General features: G+C 35.0%; 1 protein-coding gene across 6 annotated transcripts in view; it reads left to right on the top strand.

The window, feature by feature from the left end:
• The window catches only part of SPART (spartin), a 90,610-nt gene extending 66,814 nt beyond the window's left edge, over positions 1–23,796 (top strand). For 4 of the 6 annotated variants that reach the window (XM_019447756.2, XM_019447753.2, XM_019447754.2 and 1 more), the window contains exons 3-9: positions 671–868; positions 3,437–3,604; positions 6,811–6,934; positions 11,512–11,706; positions 12,766–12,924; positions 13,004–13,094; positions 22,103–23,796. In XM_019447756.2, the coding sequence (XP_019303301.1) occupies positions 671–868; positions 3,437–3,604; positions 6,811–6,934; positions 11,512–11,706; positions 12,766–12,924; positions 13,004–13,094; positions 22,103–22,376 (1,209 nt within the window). In that variant the 3' untranslated portion in view covers positions 22,377–23,796. Of the gene's footprint in view, positions 1–670; positions 869–3,436; positions 3,605–6,810; positions 6,935–11,511; positions 11,707–12,765; positions 12,925–13,003; positions 13,095–16,781; positions 16,825–22,102 lie in introns of all 6 variants that reach the window. The other 2 variants (XM_019447751.2, XM_019447757.2) reach the window with 2 other exon arrangements.
• Positions 23,797–24,444: the final 648 nt, after the last annotated feature.

A 24,444-nucleotide genomic window follows, 5' to 3' on the forward strand; every position in this document is an offset into this window, starting at 1 on the left:
CAGCTTTGTGTCATTTTGATTGAACTTAATAATAGAAGGTAACTCCATAAACATAACTTCATGTTCTATTCTAGCTATGTCATGTCAATTTCTAAAAAAATTATTCAAGATTATGAATTCTGGGTATTTAATTAAAGTAATTGTCTGGCTTCTCTGGTGCCAGATCTGTGTTTAAATCCTAGCTCTACTTTTTTAGTTGACTCTGAGCAACTTAATTAACCTCTCTATGCCTCAGTTTTGTACATGAAATGGTAACTAACTTCATGGAATTGTGAGAATTAATTAAATCAGTAATTATATGTACTTGAAAACAGTTTGATTTTATGTATTTCCACAAAGAGATGTCTAATTTGAATAATACAGTTTTGCTGTACTTTGACCATTATTTATTTAAAACTAGACTCATTATGGTTAATAGTGGGCTATTTAAGGTCACTAATTTCAACACTGTATAATTAGTGGAGCAATAGCATTTTTAGGACAGTTCTTGTGAGTGGTATGCACAAAGATCATACTAGCAAATAGCTAATTTTTAGTGGAGAATCATTCTGTAAAGCTTTGTAAAATGCATTTAGAACTTGGAAATGTTTATTTTCTGGTATAACAATTCTAAAACTTCAGTGAAAACCTAGTTCCTTTGATTAATTTTTTTTTAAACTAATTCCTTCAGGTTTGTGACTGGTTGTATCCTCTAGTTCCTGATAGATCTCCAGTTCTTAAATGTACTGTGGGAGCCTACATGTTTCCTGATACCATGTTACAAGCGTCAGGATGCTTTGTGGGGGTTGTCTTGTCTTCTGAATTACCAGAAGATGATAGAGAACTCTTCGAGGATTTATTAAGACAGATGTCTGACCTTCGGCTTCAGGTAATGTATGATCATCTTTAGGATGAAAATCTCCTTTAACATAAGCAACTTTTGCTTTTAGAGAAATTGTAATAGGCTGTAATGTAATCAGAGTTAGGAGATTGAGAATATATAATTTGTGTGTTCACAAATACTAGTTGGAAATTGGTTATAAGTAATGATTAGGATTGTGAGCTCTGGGTTTGAATTTGAGCTCTTCCACTTAATAGCTGTTTAACTCAACTTATTGATCTTCTTTTTAGTTTCCTTATCATAAAATGGAAATAATATCATCTGCTTTATTGGGCCGTGGTGAAGATTTAAAGTTAATGTTGTCTTGCATCAGTGCTGGCAAGCGGTAGTGTTCTGTGAATGTTAGCTCTTGTTATCATCACTGTGTTCCTGCTCAGTTGGAAAAATAGGTTAAGGGGACTAAATGGTGAAGTGAAGGTAATTTTGGCATTAGCATATGGGCTAAGTTGGACATTTTAGGGGTATGATTGGCATTTTGAGGAAGAAACAGGTTTTATTTGAGGGAATTATCTTTGTTCTCATGATAAGTGAAACCAAATAAAGAGAAAATAAAGTATGATTTAAAATATGGTTGGTCATCCTGTGAATTTTCCTTATTTGAGCCTGTTTTTTTTTTTTTTTTGCCTGCATGTTGATCTGTTATGGGGAGATAAAATAGAGTATTAAGGAGAGGCTTTCTTTAGTTGTTCTTGCTCATCCTGATGTAGGACAAGAGGGGAAAAATATTTTTGTTGTGAATATTGACAGTTTTCTGAAGTTGAAGGAGATTCACAGCATAATTGTATAATCTTTTATTCTCTAGTCAGTGTGTATTTAGAATCCATTGTTTAGGTATTAAATGGTGGGTGGGAAAACAGAATAAGACACTATAAAGATATGTAACAACTCCTATTCTCTTGTACTTACAGTGGCTGAGTAACCACAGTACAGTATGATAGGTGATGAAATAAAAGTATACACACAGTTCAGGAAGGAGATCAGGGAGGATTTCACAAAATGGTTTCCCTTGAGCTTAGTCTCGAAAGCTTTGTTACTCTTTTCTCAGGAATTAGAATACTCTTTCAATTCATACCTATATGGAAAAGATCACAGATGATAGGAATAGACTACTGGCTAAACCAAAGGTCAGAGTCATCTGTAGCATTAGGTTACATGAACTGCATATGAGAATGATCTGGTGGCCAATATATACTTTAGCATAGCCAATACTAAACATTTAAGGTATATTAACAAAACATGTGACCCCCCCCCCCCAGACAGAAATGTGTGTAGCCTTAGTGTGCTCATAGAGAGTAGTTTATAAAGACAGAAACATGACCAAGTGGATAGGTGTTCAAGTCTTAGCTTTGCCATTTACTTAGCTGAACAAAGTGACATTTTTAATTATTTCAGACCTATTATAGAGCAGTTACTCCCTTCACCCCTACATTCATTGGACATATATTACTGGGATTTAGGAAAGAAATTAAACCGACTTTTAGGTTACATGTTTACTTTTCTCTGGTGTTATTTTTTGGTTGCACGTCATTTTTATTTTATTTTTGTTTTAATATTTTTTAATGTTTATTTTTGAGAGAGAGAACAAGTGGGGGAGGGGCAGAGAGAGGGAGACACAGAATCTGAATCAGGCTTCAGGCTCTGGGCTGTCAGCACAGAGCCTGATGCGGGGCTTGAACCCACGAACTGTCGGATCATGACCTGAGCTGAAGTCAGATGCTTAACCAACTGAGCCACTGAGGTGCCCGTAGTTGCATGTCATTTTTAGTTTGCTCTATTGTCCCAGAACTCCAACTGTAAACAAAAGTTAGTTATTAGCTATAATTTTGATATGTTTTTACTTTTAAGTATTTATTCAGTAAAGTATATGCAAGCAAAATACCTGTAGTTTTAAGTAAAAAAAAAAAAAACACAAAATCAGTTTTCCAATAATGCAGAGTGGTTAAACAGACATGAGTTTATTGCCTTTATTTATTTTTTAAGTTTGCTTATTTTTTGAGAGAGAGAGAGCGAGCAGGGGAGGGACAGAGAGAGAAAGAGAGAGAGAATCCCAAGTAGGTTCCGTACTATCAGCACATGGCCTGATACAGGGCTCAGACTCATGAACCATGAGATCATGACCTCAAACAAAATCAAGAGTTGGACAGTTAACAGACTGAGCCACCCAGGCGCCCCTTCTTCATTGCTTTAAACTTACTTAGTCTTATATTTATCTGTTTCCTAAAACTTATAATTTGTTAATTTAATTAAATTCAAATGTAGCTACATCTGATTTAATGATAACTTACCCTAATAACTGCTGTAAGTGTATCTTTTGTGCTTTGTCTTTGGAAATTTGCTTTAGGCCATATGCTACAAACTAAAGAACTCAAAGGGTTGAGGTTTGGATGATGAGATAAAACAAAATTATAGAAGAAAGACAAGTAAAAGTGGTCATATTTAGACTATCAAACACTGATAGTTGAATAAGTTGAAGCTTCTAAGTTGAAGCTTAGAGCATAGCTAAGAGGACAGTCATTTGAGAAAATTTGAATTTGAGCTTAGTCCTTTACCCCTTAGGCCAACTGGAACCGGGCAGAAGGAGAAAATGAATTCCAAATCCCTGGAAGAGCAAGATGTTCCTCTGACCAGTTGAAAGAAGCCAGTGGCACTGACGTGAGACAGTTGGGTCCTTCGTTGGACCAAGACAATAAGGACATGCGTCATAAAGGAAAACGGGGGAAAAAAGTAAGTAAAAAAACAATAAGGTATGTGTGTGAGTTCTATTCAAATGGTACCTTTCACCTGGTGAAATAAATAAGTAAATCTTATTCTTGTTTACTAAAGCAGAGCAACTTGCAGTCATAAAATGATCACTGGTAAAAATTATTAGAATCAGCTTTAATATTTTCCTTTACAGTGTTTGTGACTTAAACTGTTTTATAGCATATTCTGTGTTTTGGGGGATAGGTTTTTTTTCAAGTATTTGAAAGATTTTTTGTATTTACGTTAATGCATTTTTTTTTTGTTTTGTGGTGTTCTCCACTTTCCTGTATATACCAAGGTCTTGGGGCTAGGTATGCTTTTCCTTACACTACCATTTTTATTCAGTCTTGTTTCTTTATGGATTGTCATCAGGAAAGAGAATGGATTTTTAAAAATATGTTTAGTAGGTTTTTTTTCATCTCATGAGTATATATTCTCTAAATGGTAAATTGGGAATACTGTTTGGTAAGTATTTAGTGCCAGAATGCTGAGCATAGTGGAAAAGTTAAATTTCTTATCCTAAGGAATTTAATATCTAGTGAGGAGGACAGATTAACAAAGAGATAATTTCCCTATCTAGTGTGATCATTAGATGAAGGTACATAGGTTATATAGAAGGCTAGATTGCACCACCTAACATACAGCCTAGTCTCATAGATAAGTGTGGGCATATGGTAGTGTGGGAAACTGTAAGGAAGGCTCTCCTGAGAGGGCATTATGGCTAAGATGAGTTCTGAAGAATGAAGCAAGAGCTGGCCATACAAATAGCAGATTGAAGGGGATTCTGGGCAGAAGTAGTAATATAAGCAAATATATGAAGAAAGAAAATCGCATTGTGAGTATTGAATTACAGTTTTGTATCCTTCATTGTTGTATTCTGCATTGTAAGTGCTCAATAATTATCTGTGGAATTAATACATACCACTTGAATGTTCTACATTCATTTGTAGTTTATGTTGAATATCTTAGACCAGCTTATGAAGACATTGGGAGTCCAAGATGGTTCAAAGAAATACACTTACTTAAAAAATTTGTATAAGTTAATGCACAAAAAGAAATCCAAAAGGTAGAAACGATACTTAGGGAAAAGTAAGTCTGCCTCCCTGGCCCTCAGCCACCTAGCTCCCTGCTCTAAGACACATTGCTGCTAGCTTCTTATTACTCTTGCTTATTACTTTTATTCATTTTCAAACATATATACATACACATTTATTTTGTGTGTGTGTGTATATATGTATACACACATATACGTAATTGTTAATACAAATGGCAGTATGTGAGACATAACTGTTTTGCTTCTTGCTTTTTTACTTAACAGTATATTTGGAAATTTTCCACATCGTTGAAAACTTCCATTTTTAAAACAATTTGTTGACTAAAAAGAAATCAAATTATGTAAACAGATATATACATTGAAAAGCTTTACTCCCACCTTTGTCCATACCATTTTCCCTGCCACTGTAGGTAAATCACTTTTTATCAGGATCTTGTATTTCTTCCCCAGGTTTCTTGAGGCAGATGAAAGCAAGTAAAAACTGTTAGATTTCTCTTTCATAAAAGGTAACATCATAGAGTGTTCTCTATTTTATTTTTTTATCTGATAATAAATTCTGGGAATCTTTCAATGTTAATAAATGGAGAACCTTCTCAATCTTTTTTATAGTTACCTCATATTTCGTTGTATGAGTTTATAATAGTTTTCTTTAACCAATCTTTTATTGAGGAATATTTGGATGATTCCAGGTTTTTGCTATTAGAAGCAGTGCTTCAATGAATAACTTTTAGATCCATTGATTCATACATTGTAGGTAATTCATAAGGTAAATTCTTAGAAGTGGGGCTACTGAGTCAATAGATAAATGCATTTGTAATTTTGATAGATTTTTTTAAATAATTTTTTTTAAGTTTATTTTGAGAGAGAGTGTGAGCAGGGGAGGGGCAGAGAGAGATCGAGAGAGAGTATGAATCCCAAGCAGGCTCTGCAGGGTTAGCGCAGAGCCTGACATGGGTCGAACTCACAAAATTGTGAGATCATGACCTGAGCCGAAATTAAGAGTCAGATGCTTAACCAGCTGAGCCATCCAAGCCACCCCTAATTTTGATAGATTTTGCTAATTTCCCCTCCCCAAGGACTGTACTCTTCAGCACTCCCACCAGCAGTGTAGGAGACCCATTTCCTCATAGCCTCATCCACAGAGAAGCTGATCAGTCTTTCTGTATTTTGGCAGTCTGATCGATGAGAAATGGTGTATTGGAATATCTTAATTTGTATTGATTTTATTATGAGTGATGTGTATCTGCTTAAGGATTCCTTGAATTTTGTTTTCTGTGTGTTGTCTGTTCTTGTACTTTGTCCACTTTTTATGACTGGGTCACTAATCTTCTCAATTTCCAGGAGCTCTTTATATATTAGGACATTGGCCCATTATCAGAGATAGAAATTGTAAATACTTTGTTCCGTTTGTCTTTGGGTTTTACTTATAAATGGCTTCCCCCTTCCCATAGAAGTTTTTGTTTTGTTTTTAATGTTTTATATTTTAAGTGAAGTTCTCTTAGTTCTCTTAGGCAGTTTTATTTTCAAATTATATTATGAGGTCTGAGTTAGCTTGCTGTTAAGTTCTTAGAATGAGTGCATTGAGCTTTGACAATTTGAGTATTGGCCCTAGCTCACATAACAGCTATTAAATTAGCAAAATACAGGTATTTCTATGTTCCCCATTTCCATTCAGATGGAATAGATTTTTCTGTGTGTATATATTTCTACTTGCTTTACTTGATTTCTATCAAAACCAATTTATTTGGATGTATCCTTACCAATTGAGTCATTTAACAAATCTTTTAAATCTTACTGAGTACACCATGTGCATACTCTTATTAAGCGGTTGATAGCTATATAAAGGAACCCTGTAATCTCATCAGTTTAAATATGAGTTGATAAATGCTCTATTGGAGATATGTTGGTATTTAAACCTTATTTACCAGTGAGACCTTACATAAGACCAGTATAGTTTTCAGCTTCATGGCAGTTATGATATTGTGTATAAAATGTCCTGATAGCTATGTTGGGTGGAAATAATCTCATTAATTATAACTAGTGTTTGTTGGCTTAATATTTTATTAAATAATGCTTATCATTTTTCCCCTTAGTATTTTACTGTTTTACATTTTGAAATATTTTTACTATTTAGACCAAAGATACTTCAAGTGAAGAAGTTAATCTGAGTCACATTGTACCCTATGAGCCAGGTTCAGAAGACAAAGCAAAGGAATTACCCGAATGGAGTGAGAAAGTGGCTCAAAATATTTTGTCAGGTATTACAGTAATGCTAACTTTTTCCCCATATAATGTGAAATGTTTGGAATCCATAAGTGACTACTTAGAAAGGTAATTTTGTATTTGGGTTCTAAATGATCATTTTTAAATACCTGAAAGGAACTAGTGTCTTAGAACATCACATATTATCCTATAGGTGTAAGTTTCTTCTTGCTTTTTTTCTGTTTCACTTTTGGGAAAATTGATAGTGAAAAACTTCAGGAATCCCCAAACTCTTAGGACAACTCTGAACATAAAATTAGTTATTCTCCTTTCCTCTTTGAAATTCTCCCTTAATCCTTTTCTTTTCTCCCCTTCCCTCTTCCTACAAAAATTGATAAGATATTCATCCATCTTTGGAAGCAAACCAGCACTCCCTAACCACATAGTAGTGGAGGTATTAAAGATCTGAGGATTACAGCCAAGCTTTTTGGGATGTAGGCCCTACTATTTAATTTTGGTTAGAAAGGGCATCAGATCAATTATTTTACAATTTTTTAAAGGCTTATTTATATATATATATACTTACATATATTTGTATATATTTAATATATACATGCGTTTATATATATGTTAGATATATATATTTATGTGTTTATGTATTTATATATTTATTTTGGGGAGAAAGAGAGTGCAGGGGAGGGGCAGAGAGAGAGGGAAACAGAATCCCAAGCAGGCTCAGCTAGTCAGTGCAGAGCTGATTTGGGGCTCGAACTCACAAACAGTGAGATCATGACCTGAGCCTAAATCAAGAGTCAGACACTTAAGTGACTGAGTCACCCAGGTGCCCCAGATCAGTTATTTTAAAACCAGAATTATCATTACTGACATAGATCTTTTCACTTTTATTGGTTAACATTTTAGCTTTTCAACTATAGTAGCTCAGATTTAGACATTCTAATTTGTTTTTAAAAAACATTACCAGTCACTAGTTAGCCAAATTCATGACCCTGTAAAGGGATCTTGACCAGTCATTTAAAAGACTGTCAATACAGACTTCCATGTCTGGACTAAAACCCCATTAAAATAATAAAGGTGTCTAAAGCAGAAAAAAACCTTCAACATGAAAAACCAACAAGCTAAAATAAGGAAAAATTAATTAGCTAGGAGCTAACAAAATATTTTGCCTGGTGTCAGAGAGCTGCTAGAGGTAAGAAAAGACAGCCAGAATTTTCAATTACAGTTTTTAACAGTTAAAATTGATCCTTGAAAAAAGATTTTCAAAGAAGTTATAAAGAAAAACCTTCACTCTTACTTCCCTGCCCCATAACTTTACAGGTTGCTAGGCTATTAGGTCAGTATTCAGAAAACTTGCCTATATTCACACATAGGTAGATAACTAATTTCAAAGGTTATAAACTTTTTAAAATTTATACCTCTATTTATAGTAAATAGTAAATAGTTCTATTTACTATTGCTGTGTGACAAACCATTCCAAACTTAATGGCATGAAACAACAATTTGTTTATGCTTAGGATAACTGTGGACCAGGTATTCCAGAAGGTCACAGCAGAGATTGCTTAGATCTGCTCTATGAGGTCAGGACCTTAGCTAGAAAGACTCAAAGGCTGACTAGTGACTCAGTATCTGGGGTCTGGAATCATCCAAAGGCTCCTTCACTCACAAATCTGGCATCTGGATTGGAAGAGCTCAAAATCTAGGACTGCCAAATAGAGTGCCTAGACATGGTCTCCATGTGGTTTAACTTCTTCACAGCTTGGCAGCCTTAAGCCAGTTTGGCTTCTACATGGTAGCTCAGGGTTCGAAGTGTATATGATATAGCAAACAGCTAGAGGCTGCATACTCTTCCTGACATATTCTTGGAAATTTCTAGTATCACTCATCACAAGAAAGTAACAAACCTGCTCAAATTGAAGGGATTGTAACAGAGACCCCACTTCTCAATGGGAGGAATGTCAAGGTCATGTTAAAAGAACATGTAGAACAGGAAATACTATTTTGACCATCTTTGGAAAGTATAACATGTCACAGAGTCTTAGGCCTCCAAAGATTTCACACACTGATTCTATTCAGAGAGGTAGAGCATCCTTAGTATCAGCTAATTCTGGGCAGAGATCCCCTTAGAGATTTCAGAAAAACTCTCAGCAGTGCATCATTTGAGAATGAGCAAAAACTACATTATGGTAACGCAAAGAGGCCTACTTTACTGCTTGAGACTTCAGCAGATGTTAGTAACACTTTTCATCTTAGTCCCTCAGAATTCTAGAAATATCTCTAATAGTTGGTTACATTAAAACTAACTGCCAATCAGAGTATATATCTCTTTATGTGCTTTTTAGTAGATAGAATGAAAACCCACCACCTCACCAAATACTTAAAAGTATAAGTAGCAAAGAGGTGCAGAAAATACCCAAGATTTATTCCAGAGGAAAATAATCTGATCTGTCAAGCTACTATTTCTTCCTGACTTGTGCAGGCTCTATACAAAGATAAGTAATCAGGGATCTAAATTGAGCTCAGTCAGTTTAGCCCATGATTGATTCCTGTCCACTGTCAGAGAATCAGTTAAGATCAGTAAAAGCTACAGTCTTAGGTTTTATGAATATAAAAGGTGAAAAAATATGAACTGCTTAAAAATTATCTGTGTAGAATATTGGCTTGAGGAGCCTAGAATTACTTTTAAGAAGGCAACTGCCAAACATCTTAGATGGAGTAGAGTTTAGTAAGCTAATTTGGAAGGAGGTAGAGGATATATGACAATGGGCTGATTAGAACCCCCCTCCATTATGTTAGATTTGAGTGAGATCATTTTAAGTCATCTGCCAACTTCTCATTTATTAGCAGACATTCATTGCCTGCTGTATCTCAACATTAAATGGGTGCAAATAACGTGAACGTTTATAGAATAAATTTATATCTGGCACTACACATGCCATTTAAAAGATCTTAGTAGCTACCAATAAAACATTACATTTCTTGATCTTCTGTTGCAGTCTTTTCAGTTTTAACACATTATCTCTGTTATGTGCTCTTCCATGGGGATAGCTTCTTTATAATTTGATCTAGTGTTTCTCTTTATCAGTCCTGTGACTTTTCTTTTATCTCATTTCCATTTATTCTTCTCAGTCATCAGTGGACTCTGTCCCTCTTGCTTGTTTCATTGCAGGAGTATAGAGCTTTCCTTTTTCATTATCATTTGTTTTATGATTTCTCAGTCTTCAAGTTCAGCTGGTTTTTTACTTCTTGTATCTTTTCAACTTGTGAGTTAACTTTAAAAATACATGTTTTTGGTTTTTGTTCTTTGGTTTTTTTTGGTTTGTTTTGTTTTTTAATAGAGGTCTTTAATCTCTTTATTGTTATGGGAACTCTTGGCTGAAAGCTTTTTCCCTGGGTTGAGACCTGGTCCTTCCCCAAGGGTAGGATGGTGGGGGTAGGGTTTGAGTTAGATGGATGTGTTGACTAAAACAAAAACAGAAGTACCACAATTTTTTTAATCAGTCACCACTTTACTTTTCATTGTCAGCCTTTTTAAACAAACAGGATTTTCACATGACATTGGGTACCTGCTCACTCATAGGTGAAAGTAATTATGTAAAAGCTATGCCACAGACCTTGGTACACAATATACTTAAGTATTTTATATGTCCAAGCTCATTGTTTCAGGGTATAGCCAAAAAGGAAATATTTAAAATTGTAAGCTCTCCAAGGCAGGGTAACACTTTATTCTTCCTCTTAGGGGCAACTATTCTCTTTGTATATTTTTTCTTGCTTTTCCCATTTCATTCCCACTTCTCCTTTCCCTGCATGTGTGCAGGGCCTTTTCGCTAGAGCAGTCTGTACTGTGCCGCTTTCTCTCTCTTTTTTCATTCATTCTGCAGGAAGCATTGAGCAAAACAAAGTGCTAGGGCCTGTTCTCACGACAAATGTCTAAACCATCTAGGCTTCCCAAGTTTTCTTCGTACATCTTTTCTTCTCATGAATTTTTTTGAGTATTCTTTTGTCTTTGTTATTCAGGTTTATGATGTAAGCTAAAAGGTGCTGAGATCGTGGGGTTTGGGTTTGAGGGAGGAACAGGTCTCCCTGCCTTATGCCTTTAGTCTAAAGCAAGCGAAGAGTTCTTCTGCCTTGGTGTTTGAGATATAGGTGTATTGGTTTCCAGCTTGCATTACTTGCGTCTAAACCCCTCAGTACTTCATGGGCGAAAAGTGGTACCTGGACCAAGGCAAGAAGAACAAGCATACCTGGGTCCTCAAGCCAAATACCATCTTAATGGTACCAACTCAAAATTAGTTCCTAACAATAGTAACAGTGTGGTCAGTGACATGGAGAGATACCTACAAGTTATAGTGGCAGCATAGAGTAATATAGAACTCTGTTATTGAGTGATCTATGGCCTAAGTACTGAAAGATGAATTTACTTAGAAAAGATGTGTATTCCAGGCAGAAAATTATAAGTATAAAGTTGGCTTGAAAGTTCATGGCATCTTTGGGATCTAAACATTGAATTCCTTGTTTTGTTTTGTTTTGTTTTGTTTTTTTCCTGTTGGTAAGTTATTAAAGGGTTTACAGGTATAATCAACTCTAATTGTGCAATTTTAAATTTTCCTATAAAAAGGTGCTTCCTGGGTGAGCTGGGGTTTGGTCAAAGGTGCTGAATTTACTGGGAAAGCAATCCAGAAAGGCGCTTCTAAACTCCGTGAACGGATTCAACCAGAAGAAAAACCAGTGGAAGTTAGTCCAGCTGTGACCAGGGGACTTTATATAGCAAAGCAGGCTACAGGAGGAGCAGCAAAAGTCAGTCAGTTCCTGGGTAAAGTAACTTTGGAAGACTTTCCTTTCAGTTAAATTAAAAATGGTCTCTTAATCTGGGTTAATCTAAATGCACATTTATGTGGTTTAACCTTAAGAGTAAAGGATTAGGATGAAGCTGTGTCACCTTGCTGTTCATCGTGGGATCTGTAGCAGCATCAACCTGAGAGCCTTAGAAATACTAAGGCTCAAATACGTTAGAAATACTAATACCCAAATATATTTCAGGTACTTGGCACACATTACCAATTCAGCATCTGCATTTTTACAAGATTCCTAGGTGATTTTTATTTGTATATTAAAGTTTGAGAAACATCTGTTAAAGGGTTGTTTTGCTGGGTCAGAGAGGGAAGTGTCTGTACCTTTGAAAAGGAATGGCTCTGAATGTATTGGCTATCCTTGAATATGATACATTCTTTTAAGGACAGCTCACTGTGTCATAGCTGAGGGTCAAGTGGAGGGATGTATTATTTCAGTTAAGCAGATTCAGTGATTCTGGTGTTCGCCTTCCCAAGCCATATGCTTCTCGTTCCTGCTCCTTTGAGAATCATAGCCTTAAAGTTTGGTATTTTGAGATGGTCAGATCACCCCTTAATAGGTTATGATTAAATTTAGTAAGATTATCTTCTTGGGATTCAATATTCAATATTCTTTTGAATCAGATTATGGTTTTATTTTTTTATAGATTTAAATACCTTATTACTATTTCAGTAAGATATCTGTTGATAGACCATAGAAACACTCATAGCTGAAAAACATGAAAGGTGGACCTATAGCTCTTACACTGCAGCAGTCTCTGTTTTCTTTTAAGCAAGTTGCCATAAAGAACATTATATTTAAGAGGCAAGGTTATAATCCTTCAGCTCTGCAAACATGTCTTTAAACCAGATAATAGCCTTTGTTTAAAACTAGCCAGCCCTTGTTCTCATCCTTATATAGAAATGGTAAATTATGCAGTAAAACAATGTTAGATGCTCATATAAGAATTTTGCTAAGTAAGAATGGTAGAATCAAGGGAAACATTTTTTAAGTGTTTCTTTTCTTTTTATGGTTATGTTAGTTGATGGAGTTTGCACTGTAGCAAATTGTGTTGGAAAGGAACTAGCTCCACACGTCAAGAAGCATGGAAGCAAACTTGTTCCAGAATCTCTTAAAAAAGACAGAAATGGAAAGTCTCCTCTGGATGGTGCTATGGTCGTAGCAGCAAGTAGTGTTCAAGGTAACAATAGGCCAGAAATTTAACTAGGAAGGTCCATTTCTTTAGCTATCATTTTACTTACTTTTAAATATATTTGCAGGATTTTCAACTGTCTGGCAGGGATTGGAATGTGCAGCTAAATGTATTGTTAACAATGTTTCAGCAGAAACTGTACAAACTGTCAGATACAAGTAAGTTGACTTTTATAATTTTAATGACTAAAACTCTTACAGCATTTGTAAAAATCCAGGACAGTTAAAATGATTATGTCATTGAGTAGCTGCTAAAACAAAATTTTTTTCACTGTTTTTCTTAATAATATTTTTAGCAAATTAATAGAATTACTATGACTTTGCCTCATATTACTAATGGTTATATTTCTTCATCATTAATGCAGAGAATATGTTTAATTAAAAAAAAAAAGCCTGGAGTTTCTGTATACCTTATCAACTACATGTTCTTTTTTTTTTTTTAGTAAATTTTGGTCTTTTTGGTTAAAACAATTTTTTTTAAGTTTATTTATTTTGAGAGAGAGAGAGAGTTTGGGAGGGGCAGAGAGGGAGGAAGAGAGAATCCCAAATAGGCTCCACACCGTCAGCACAGAGCCCAACGCGGGGCTTGAACCCAGGAACTATGAGATCATGACTTAAGCCCAAATCAAGAGTTGGGCACTTAACCGACTAAAACACGCAGGTGCCCCTACTGCATGTTCTTGATGGGTGATGTTTGCCTTTAGTTTTGATGGGAAAAACTTGAATTATAATTAAACTATTATACCTTGTTAATATCAGCCCCTTCTGTTTACAAAGAATGTTAAATTCTGTCACATCTTATTTGACTCTACCAGTGTTCATTTTTATTAGAATGGACAGATGGTATGTCATCTATTTCATATATTAACAAGTGGACAAACAAAAAATGAATGATCTAAGCTGATCTGATAACTATTTTAAGGTGGACTTAAAACAGGTCTTCTGATTTGAGGTCTTTATTCTTTATAAGTCCTAGGGCAATCAAGGTCTAAAAACTAAATATAATATGAAGGACCTGAGTTGCTTTCTTAGCTTTGCATGAGTTTAAAGCCTAATACTAAATTTTTATTTAGAAAGAAAAAAGTAATATTAGTGGTGTTCTCAAATCTCAGTTATTTGTGTTAATTACCCACTCACAACATTTGAGTTCATACTTATGTGTCAGATAGTGTGTTTGGTGCTTTTCAGTATATGTTATTTAATCTTTAACACTATCATCTCCATTTTTACAGATGAGGAAGCCAAAGTGTAGAGCTGTTAAACTTTGTTAAAGATTATACCCCTAGTAAGTAGTAGAGCTGGGGGGTATCTTTGTGTCATGCAGTATGAAACAACAGTGGTGGACCAACCCTGCCCTTGTTGGGACATCTGTGCAAGTTCAATATCTAGAGTTACTTTCCATCACTATCTGTCATACATTTAGATTCTCTTCCCCCATAGTAAATTACCTTTTACTTAGAAAAAACTAACTTAATTTCTCCTGAGTTGATTTGATCTCCATCTGGGGCATGTATACCTTTGAGTCAAAGCAACATGACACATCATCTTACAGTTTCAATTTGACTAAAAGATTTGGCAAGGAAGATCCAGAAAAGATCTGTAATTCTTTTGGTGGAAATACAAAACCCAAGTCTTCAGTCTTATCTTTTGCTACTTGTACCATTGATCTCTAATGCTCTTTCTGTTACGGCTTTGAGGTTACTTTGGTGGATCAGTCGTAATTAGAATAACAGTTTCTTGTTGCAAGAGCAGAAGAAAGTCAGAAGTGCCTTTTAGGCCAAAAGTGAATTAGTTTTAGATTATCAGTATCATTTGTTAGCAGAGATAATTAGGCAGTCATGTTAGAAACATGTTAGTCATGTTAGGAAATGCTTCATTGGATTTGTCCATTTCCTACTTTAATGAAAAAAAAAAGGTTACCTAAGTACGATTAAGTGGAGCCTTATTAAAGGTTAGGGATTCACATAACTATCAAAGTTTTGGTGTAGATTTTGTATTTTTGGTCCTTAGTGAAGAGAACTTAATATGATGAGAAGGATATTTTAACAGTGACTCTGAGCTCATTTATTTCTGTTATGGTACATATTGCTATTCTTTTTATCCTTTCCTCCAAAGATTCACGGAATGAAAAAACAGGTGAGAATTTAGTTAAGTAGGTTTGTATTTTTTTTTAAATAATATGTTTGTTTTTTTTTTTAATTTTTAACATTTATTTATTTTTGAGACAGAGCATGAGCGGGGGAGGGGCAGAGAGCAAGGGAGACACAGAAACCAAAGCAGGCTCCAGGCTCTGAGCTGTCAGCACAGAGACTGACGTGGGGCTTGAACTCACGAACTGCGAGATCATGACTGGAGCTGAAGTTGGACACTCAACCGACTGAGCCACCCACGTGCCCCAGTAGGTTTGTATTTCTAACTGTAAGACTACTTTGGTCTTAGCAGTAATTTAATTAGAAACTTGAAAAGATGAAAGGTGCCTGGGTAGCTCAGTCGGTTAAGCGCCGACTTTGGCTCAGATCGTGATCTCACAGTTCATGAGTTCAAGCCCCATGTTGGGCTCTGTGCTGACAGCTCAAAGCCTGGAGCCTGCTTCCCATTCTATGTCTCCTCTCTCTGCCCCTCCCCCACTCACACTCTGTCTCTCTCTCTCTCAAAAATAAACATTAAAAAAAAATTTTTTTTTTAAAGAAAAAAAAAAAAGAGGGGCGCCTGGGTGGCTTAGTCGGTTAAGTGTCCGACTTCGGCTCAGGTCATGATCTCACGGCTTGTGAGTTCGAGCCCCGCGTCGGGCTCTGTGCTGACAGCTCAGAGCCTGGAGCCTGTTTCAGATTCTGTGTCTCCCTCTCTCTCTCTGACCCTCCCCCGTTCATCTTCTGTCTCTGTCTCAAAAGTAAATAAACGTTAAAAAAAAAAAATATATAAAAAAAATTAAAAAAAATAAAGAAAAAAAAAGAAACTTGGAAAGATGGAGAGGGGCAAGGGGATACAAAGCGTTTTGTGATACTTATAAATAATCTTGCCCAGAAGAAGAAAAGTTGTCTTTTAAGAGAAGAAACTGCAGGTATGAAACTAATAATAACTTAGTGATATTTATCACTGAAGAAAAGAAAGAGCTAGTTCTTAAATTTACTTCTCATTTATGTAAATTTACATTTATGAGTATAAATGTAATTTATATTTTTATATTTATAAATTTACTTTTATTTACATTTGTTTGCACTTTGAAAAAGTATTTGATGAGTAAGCATTTGTGCTTTTCTCTAATCCAACTGATGATTGCATAATATAGAAAATTTATATTCTTTTTGCCTATGATCAATTATTCTCCCAGCTTGTTTTAAATCTGCCATAATTACATGCATTATGACAAGAAGAAAAACAAACTATATATAAACTTCCTTATCTGATTTCTGGTGTTACAAGCCAACATAGAGGATTATCTTTTAATTTAAGCGTATTTAAAAGAAGATTGTGGGACGCCTGGGTGGCTTAGTGGGTTAAGTGTCTGACTCTTGATTTCAGCCCAGGTCATGACTCACAGTTGTGAAATTGAGCCCTGCTTTGGGCTCTGCCCTGAGTGTGGCACCTGCTTAGGATTCTCTCTCTCTCAAAATAAATAAACATTTAAAAATAAATAAATTAAAGCAGATTATGTTGGAGAAGTATATTATTTATACTTTTGATGGTTTTGATTATGGTTTGGGACTGTGTTCACTGATGATGAGTGGTTTACTTAAGGATCTGTATAATTAATTATACTCTTAAAATTTTTAGGTAAATGTGTGGGAACTATTCATTAATACTTTTATTTTTTTCAGTTACATTAATGCTTTTGTCTTACTTTAGATTTAGGAACATCAAGACTTACAGGAACAATGAAAAGCAATAAGTAACTTCAAACCTGTTATATATAATTGCAGTATAGCATTTAGTAAATAATTCATCACTCTTCTACATAGCTTCTAAATTTCACCTTTAAGTTTCTTTTTTTCCATTTTAAATTGTTTAGAGGATGAGGCACCTGGCTGGCTCAGTTGAAAGAGTGTGCAACTCTTTGAGCCCCATGTTGAGTATAGAGGTTACTTAAAAAAAAAAACAAACTAAAAACTAAAAACCCTTGTTTAGAGGAAAATCATATAACATCAGTTAGATCCATTTTTGTTTTCCCCGCATTAAAACTTTATCTTACAATACATATTTGTGAAGAATAAGCTTAGTAAAATTGTTCTTCTGTGAGGAATTTACTCTTTTCAGGTACCATATTTTATTGGTTTGTTTAGTGAATTTTAATTAAAATTGCCTTTGGATGAAGGGGCAAATTCAAATTTATTGAAGGCAATCCCTCGGGCAGATGTCATAGTACCCAAAACCAGTCTATATAACATCTGCTCAGGAATTATTTAAGTATTTAAGGTCAGTCTTCTTTTTTTCTTGTGGTAACTGTACAAATATTTAAACATTATTATTGTGTCTTTCACTTACTTTTTTCTAAATAGTCCCAGGTCCTTTAAGAATTCTCTATATAGTATGGTTTCCAGATACTTCATTCATCAGTGTTCTTCTCAAAATACAGAACCCAGAAAAGAATGAAGTATTTCACATCTGCTGTGCCAGCTAGAATACCATGAGATTTGCCTCCCTTATTTGGTCATACTTAGCATTTGGCATACATGGCACACAAGACAAAGACTATCTGTTTAGTAGCTGTTACTTGATTAACCCATATCAAACTTGTGTTTTTTAAAAAATGAAACTTTTATTTAAAATCTGGGCCTTCCTCTTATTTTGGGGGCAGTTGATATTTGTAGCTAACATTAAGAACTTTATATTGCGCTTAATTTCATCTGTTGATCTTGACCCATTATTAAGTCCTTCAGTTTGGCTTCAGATTTAGTGTATGTCATATTAGCCAGGTTTCCATTTTATGTTATCTGTAGATTTGAAAGACTTGTCTTTTTAATGTCTTAGATATTTTCCTTAAATTTTCATGGGTAAAGTCCAGTCACATGCTTACTGTAGCCTGTCCTGATTGATCTTGCTCTAAGATATGCTTATTAAGATTGGTGGGTCAGATGTCTCCAAATCTTAACAGTATTCTCATTTAGCTCACCTTTCAGTTTTATCAAACTTCTTCTCAGGGCTGTTGTCTTCCACATCCATTCATTCTAGAGTTTTACTCTATGTTCTGTCCTTTTCTACTCTTCATAGATATTACCTGTACCGTGTCCATACAACCTCTCAAATCTATGTTTTTTGATTAACTTTTATTGTAATCTTTAGGCTTCATAAGTCCCAACTATATAGCACTACAGCTATTCATTCACCAAGTGCTGTTGTTTCTTATATTTATTCTTTCCTCTCCAGCCTCATTGCCACTACTGTAGAATAGACCCTCATTGTTTCTCATCCATCACACAGCTTGTTTCCTAACTGGTTCCTCTGTCTGTCTCTGACACCCTTACAATTCACAATGCAACCTGAGTTAGATTTTTCTAAAATGTAATTTTGGTTATGCCATTCCCATTGGTTTCAAGATAAAGTTTAAATTCCTCAGCTTCACCTTAAACATCCTTTAGAAATTGGCCACAATCCACCAGTCTTTGATGGGTACACTAAGAAGAAGCTATTTCTATTTAAAATATTTAAGATTAATATTTTCAAGAATAGTTTTGAAGGTTGCATGTGAATTGAATTTTAGGAAGATTTGTTTGAAATTTGTTATGACTGAAATTTTGTTACAATTAGTGAAATCTAGAATCACCACCACTGTGCTGTCTTTGTAGACATTACTGAATGTGCTGGAGAAATTTCTGAAAAGTCTCATTCAAACTGTGTATTAAGTCTCAATTGACTTATTTAGAGCATTCTTTGTATTCATTTTTATTGCTCTTTAATATAAAATCTAATAAGCTGTAATTAAAGTTAACTTTTTAAAAAGTAAGAAATCAAAAATAAACATTGTCTTTTTATCAGAGATAGACTTTCTAGTTTTTAACAGTGTAGTTTGAATTTACAATGTAGTCCGAATAAAGGAAAGAACTGAGCAGTTACTTATAAAGGAAGAGAAAAATAGATGCCTGCCAGGAATACTAGTTTTAAGGCATATTGGGAAGCAGAGATGATAGGGTGAGGATATATTAAAGGAAATAAACAGAACTGCTTAAAAGCCATTTTATAAGGTCTTTAAAAATAATTATACATTTAGTATTGTGGAGTTTTCAAAGTGCTTTAACCTACAAATCTCATTTTATGAGATGAAAGAAAAAAATTAATGAAATGTAAGGAAGTTGAGACCTCATCAAGGTCATATGGCTAGTTTTTGGCACACTTGGTATTAGAATCTAGTTCTTTGACTGCTAGTTTGGTACTTCTTCCCAAATTAACAGGAATTCTTGCTGAAATGGAGATAGCATGGAAAAACAAGCAAAACATCAGGGTACCAACACAGACTCCTTTTTAGCACACTATTACTAATAATGTAGCCTTTAGAATTGTGTTATATATAAAAATACTGTGAATGGGGCGCCTGGGTGGTTCAGTCAATCAAACGTCAGACTCTGGCTCAGGTTATAATCTCACGGTTTATGGATTCGAGCCCCGCATGGGGCTCTGTGCTGATAACTCAGAGCCTGGAGCCTGCTTCAGATTCTGTGTCTCCCTCTCTCTCTGCCCCTCCCTTGCTTGTGCTCACTCACTTTCTCTCTCTCTCTCTCAGAAATAAATAAACGTTAAAAAAAATTCTTTTTTAAATACCGTGAGTGCAGTTAGAGGTATAAAACTGCAACATTAGAATAGGGAAGTGGAAGTTCATGAATCTGGAGGATTTCCTGTATTCATAAACACTAATATGGCCAAATTCTTAGTCACACAGTCCTAGAAAAGAGCCCTAAGAGAAACCTGCTCAACCAAGAGTTATGGTCACTCTTCCAATGCTCGAATTCTTCCACCCCTTTCTTCTCATTTAACCATAACCATAACCATTGCCACCTGGTATTTGTGGGGGCTTGATTGACAGTGAGAAAGCTCCATGTCTTCTGCAACATCAGCAAGTACTATGGAATGCTGAAGGGTTGCAATAGAGACCAGCAGAAAGCAGCTAAGAAGCTTTGATGTCTGGTAACTGGTGAGAAGGCCCCAGTCAAGAGTGATATGGATGTAAGGTTTGGCACATTTTAAGTTATGCCATCCTCTGACTCTAATTATTAAAATTAGGCTAAGGATGTAATGGAATCCTCATTCAGGAACTAAGATTCACATTTTTCGCCTTGAGGTTGAAAAAAAAAAAAAAACAAGCATGAACAAGCTAGTAGGATCACAAACCACTATTCCAGGCCAAACTTACAGTAATACAGAACTTGTTAATTCAGAGGGCAGATCCAGTGTTAGTATAAAATGTCCAGATACAGGTCACAAAGCACATATGAAACTTGAGAGCATCCTGAAGAAAATTGTAAAATGTTGCCCTCTTGTTGCTTGTTTAGGCAGTTCTCTGCTAAGCAAGGAAAACTATAAAAACCTGGTATTTTAAAAAGGGAAAGAGAAAAACAATACAGTGGGATAACTTTCAGTATCCTTGTATAGGCCCTCAATTTGTATTTTCTCATAGAAATGATATTAAACACATACATTGATATTGACACATATTGATGATAATTGTCAATAATACTATTTTGTGTAGTGCCTGTATAATCTCCCAAGCATTTTGCTGTATGTTTGATGCTAAAGAAACTCTGAGATGGATAGGGCAGGAATTACTCATTTATTTATTTAACAAATATCGAATGTCAGTTTTCTCAATGCATAGGATATGTTAATACAGCAGAGTACTTTTATGATAATAGTGTTTACATTCTAGCAAGACAAACAATAAGCAAACCAAAACAAAGAGAGTAAATAAGTTCTAGAGTATGTAGCAGGTGATAAGTTATAGAATAAGGAAGAGCAGCTTAAGGGATGCCTGGGTAGCTCAGTTGGCTAAGTGTCTGACTTTGATTTCAGCTCAGGTCATGATCTCACAGTTTGTGAGATCGAGCCCAGCGTTGGCTCTTGCTGAACATGGAATCTGCTTGGGCTTCTCTCTCTCTCTCCCCCTCTCTGCTCCTCCCCCGCTTGTGTGTGCCTGTTCAGTCTCTCACTCTCTCTCTTAAAATAAATAAACATTAAAAAAAAATGAGGGAGGAGCTTTAGGGGGGATTGATTGGCCGTGGGGTGGAGCATGTGGGGTAAGGCAGTTGAAATCGGCAGGATAGTTAGAATGCAATACTTACCTGACTTGAAAGAAGGTGAAGCAGTTAGACATGTGAGTACCTGGTATGAGAATAGTTTAGGCAAATACCAGCCAGTACAAAGGTCATAAAGTGGCACATGTATGCTTGATGGTTCAAAGAATAGCAAAAAGGCCAGTGAGTCTGCAGCAGAGTGGAGTGGAGTGAGGGAGAAAGTGTTATACAATCTTTTCTTAAAGACAAGCTCAGATTCTGATAGTTTAAAGACGTTACCAAAGTCTGGTTAACATAGAACTCAAAACCATTTGTAGTGACTCTCGATTCTTTGTGTCCTATAGTTGTTTTCACTGAAAGTTCTCTACTATTTCCAGAAGGGGTGGATTAAAAAAAAAAATGACTAACAACCTTTATTATAACTTACATTTTTAAAAACTTATTTATTTTGGGTAAGAGCATGTACAAGTGGGGAGGGGACAGTGAGGGGGTTAGAGAGACAGAGAGAGGGAGAGAGAAAGAGAAAGAATCCCAAACAGACTCCACACTGTCAGTGCAGAGCCTGACACGGGGCTCAAACTCCTGAACTGTGGGATCATGACCTGAGCCGAAATCAAGAGTTGGACACTTAACTGACTGAGCCACCCAGGTGCCCTGATTATAATTTACATTTTATTCTTCATCATAAACAGTCTTTATTAACATTAATCTCAGCTAGCTTGATTTTATTTTCACACAGTTTTTGCTAAAGGAGAAATAATAGCTTTGGCACAGTTTGATTTTATTTTTTACTTTGTTTTAAGTTATTAAATTGAAAAAAAATTGAAACCTAATCTTTGATTTTGCTTTTAGGAATAACATACTAATAATGTGACTTATATAATACTAAATAAGAAGGTCTTAATTTATATTTATAATGTCATTACACTTTTTTCTAATCTTTTAAAGATACGGGCATACTGCAGGAGAAGCTACACATGATGCAGTAGATTCTGCCATCAATGTTGGTGTAACTGCCTATAATATTGACAACATTGGTATCAAAGCAATGGTGAAGAAAACAGCAAAACAAACAGGACAAACCCTCCTTGAAGACTATAAAATAGTTGATAATTCTAAGGGGGGACATCAAGAAGGAAGAGCAAATGTAAACATGAAAAGGGAGAAAGGTGAGCAGACAGAGGAACGAGAGAAGAATGAGGCAAAGAAGAAAGAAAAATGATGGAAGTGCTGTGAATCACCTATACCAAAGCCTTACAAGGTGGATGCATTTTTTTTTTATAGGCAAATGTGGAATTCCCCACAGATTAACCAGTATTTTAAAAATGTATTCATTCCTACAAAGTGACTGTTTCATAAGCTTTATAGCATGTATTCTGCTTAAAAGGAAAGAATCTGTATTCTTGCATCTAGCTTTTACAAATATAGGATTATATAGTCTCAGTAAGTTTATTTTTCCTAAATGTGGCTAAAATATTTTTGCAGTTAAAATAAGACTAATAAAACATTTGCTTTAATAAACCTCATTAAACGTAATGTTAAGCTATTTTTGTATTTGCTGTCTTTCGTAAAGCAAGGTAGGAAATTATATATTTACATAAAATTTCTCATTTAGTAACCTTAGCTTGAGTTGTACTTGGAAAGACCAACTTAAAATATTATCTCCTGGTTTTGCACTAATTGTGGATTTTTTTTTTTTTAGGTGCTTGTCAATTTTCAGTGTGTAAGCTAGACACAAAAACTGTAATCCTAAACTAAAAAAACTCTCAGACAATATTTAAAAGATTTTTTTCAATAGAGGGACTAGGCTAATCATGAAAAATAAAAGGAGGTTCTATAAAATTATTTGGTAGCTTGTATCTTTGTTAGGAAATGGGATGGCCTTTTTAATTTAGAATGAATACGAAGATTTTTAAGTCTTCTGGATTTAGACTGGTGTTGATCTACTAGGAACTTAGGAAATTTTGGTGTATGATTGGTGTTAAAATATGAAGTGATATCATGAGCTTAATAGGACAAAGTTGCTTTAAGAAATCATTTTACCATATCCACTTTAAGTTATTCCAAGAGGCTAAAATTTTATAAAAATACAAGCAGGATTCTTTGGATGGTAAATATATTTTTGGGATTTAGTCATTGGAATTTAGTCATTTTGGGATTTAGTTTGGGATTTAGTCATTGGAATTTTATATATTAGAAAGCCAATAAATTGTTAGAAAGAAAATGTTCTATTCATAGTCATGGTAAAGAATGTGAATGCTTTAGACTTAATCCATGGCAAGTAGGTTTAACAGTTTCCACTCTGGCAGAAGACACTTACAGACCTATAAGGTACAAATATATAAATAAGTACCTAATGGCATTTTATTTTTGTTTACAGACTTAAAATGATTGGTACTGGTGTTCATAACTATTGTCCATTCTAATATTTCTAAACATCTAATGGCTACTTAGTTTATTAGATTTTATTTGAAACTGTCTTAAAAAAAATGTGCTTTGTGAATAAACTTTCTGAATTGCTTGTCCTCAAATGTGTTCACAGGGTTGTATTTCGGGAACACATAGATTGATGGATCCTTTCCCTAAGGCCAAGGATAATGTACTACTTATTAAAAGTGGAAATAAAAATGAGTTGGCATATAGCTTCCAGTTAGTCTCTGCCTTAAGTTTGAGAAGTGGGATGACAAATAGTGGAGCCTAAAGATTACAAAGTTCACTTAGACCAGAGGTCAGAAAAATTGGATTTGTGTTGTCCATTTTCCTTTATTCCGTTCTGCTTACTTGGTTGTGGGTTGCTTTTTCATATTAATGGCTAGACAGACAAAATCTTCATAAGTATAGCTTCTATATTAGAGTTTTCCAGAGAAACAGAATAGGGGAGATAAATACGTGTGTGTGTGTGTGTGTGTGTAAGTATAAAGAGATTTATTACAAGGAATTGACTCATGAAATTATGGAGGCTGCAAATTCCCAAGATAGCCCTTCAGTGAGCTGGAGACTTAGGAGATCTAATGTGTTGTTTCAGTCCAAGTCTGAAGACCTGAGAACCAGGTGAGCTGATGGTGTAAGTTCCATTCTGAAAGCCTGTAGGCTCAAAACTCAAAAAGAGCCCATTTCAGTCTGAGTATAAAGGCCAGAAAACTAAGGATTTAAACCAAGTTCAACTAAATCAAGTTCCTTCTCAGCCTTTTTGTTCTATTCAGGTCAGTTGATTGGATGAGGTCCATTGTCTTTGGGAGGGCAATCTGATTTATTAGGTCTACTGATGGAAATGTTAATCTCATCCAGGA

The sequence above is a fragment of the Panthera pardus genome, unplaced genomic scaffold (genome assembly GCF_024362965.1).
Source record: "Panthera pardus isolate Hobbes unplaced genomic scaffold, ASM2436296v1 HiC_scaffold_1, whole genome shotgun sequence".
Lineage (NCBI taxonomy): Eukaryota > Metazoa > Chordata > Mammalia > Carnivora > Felidae > Panthera > Panthera pardus.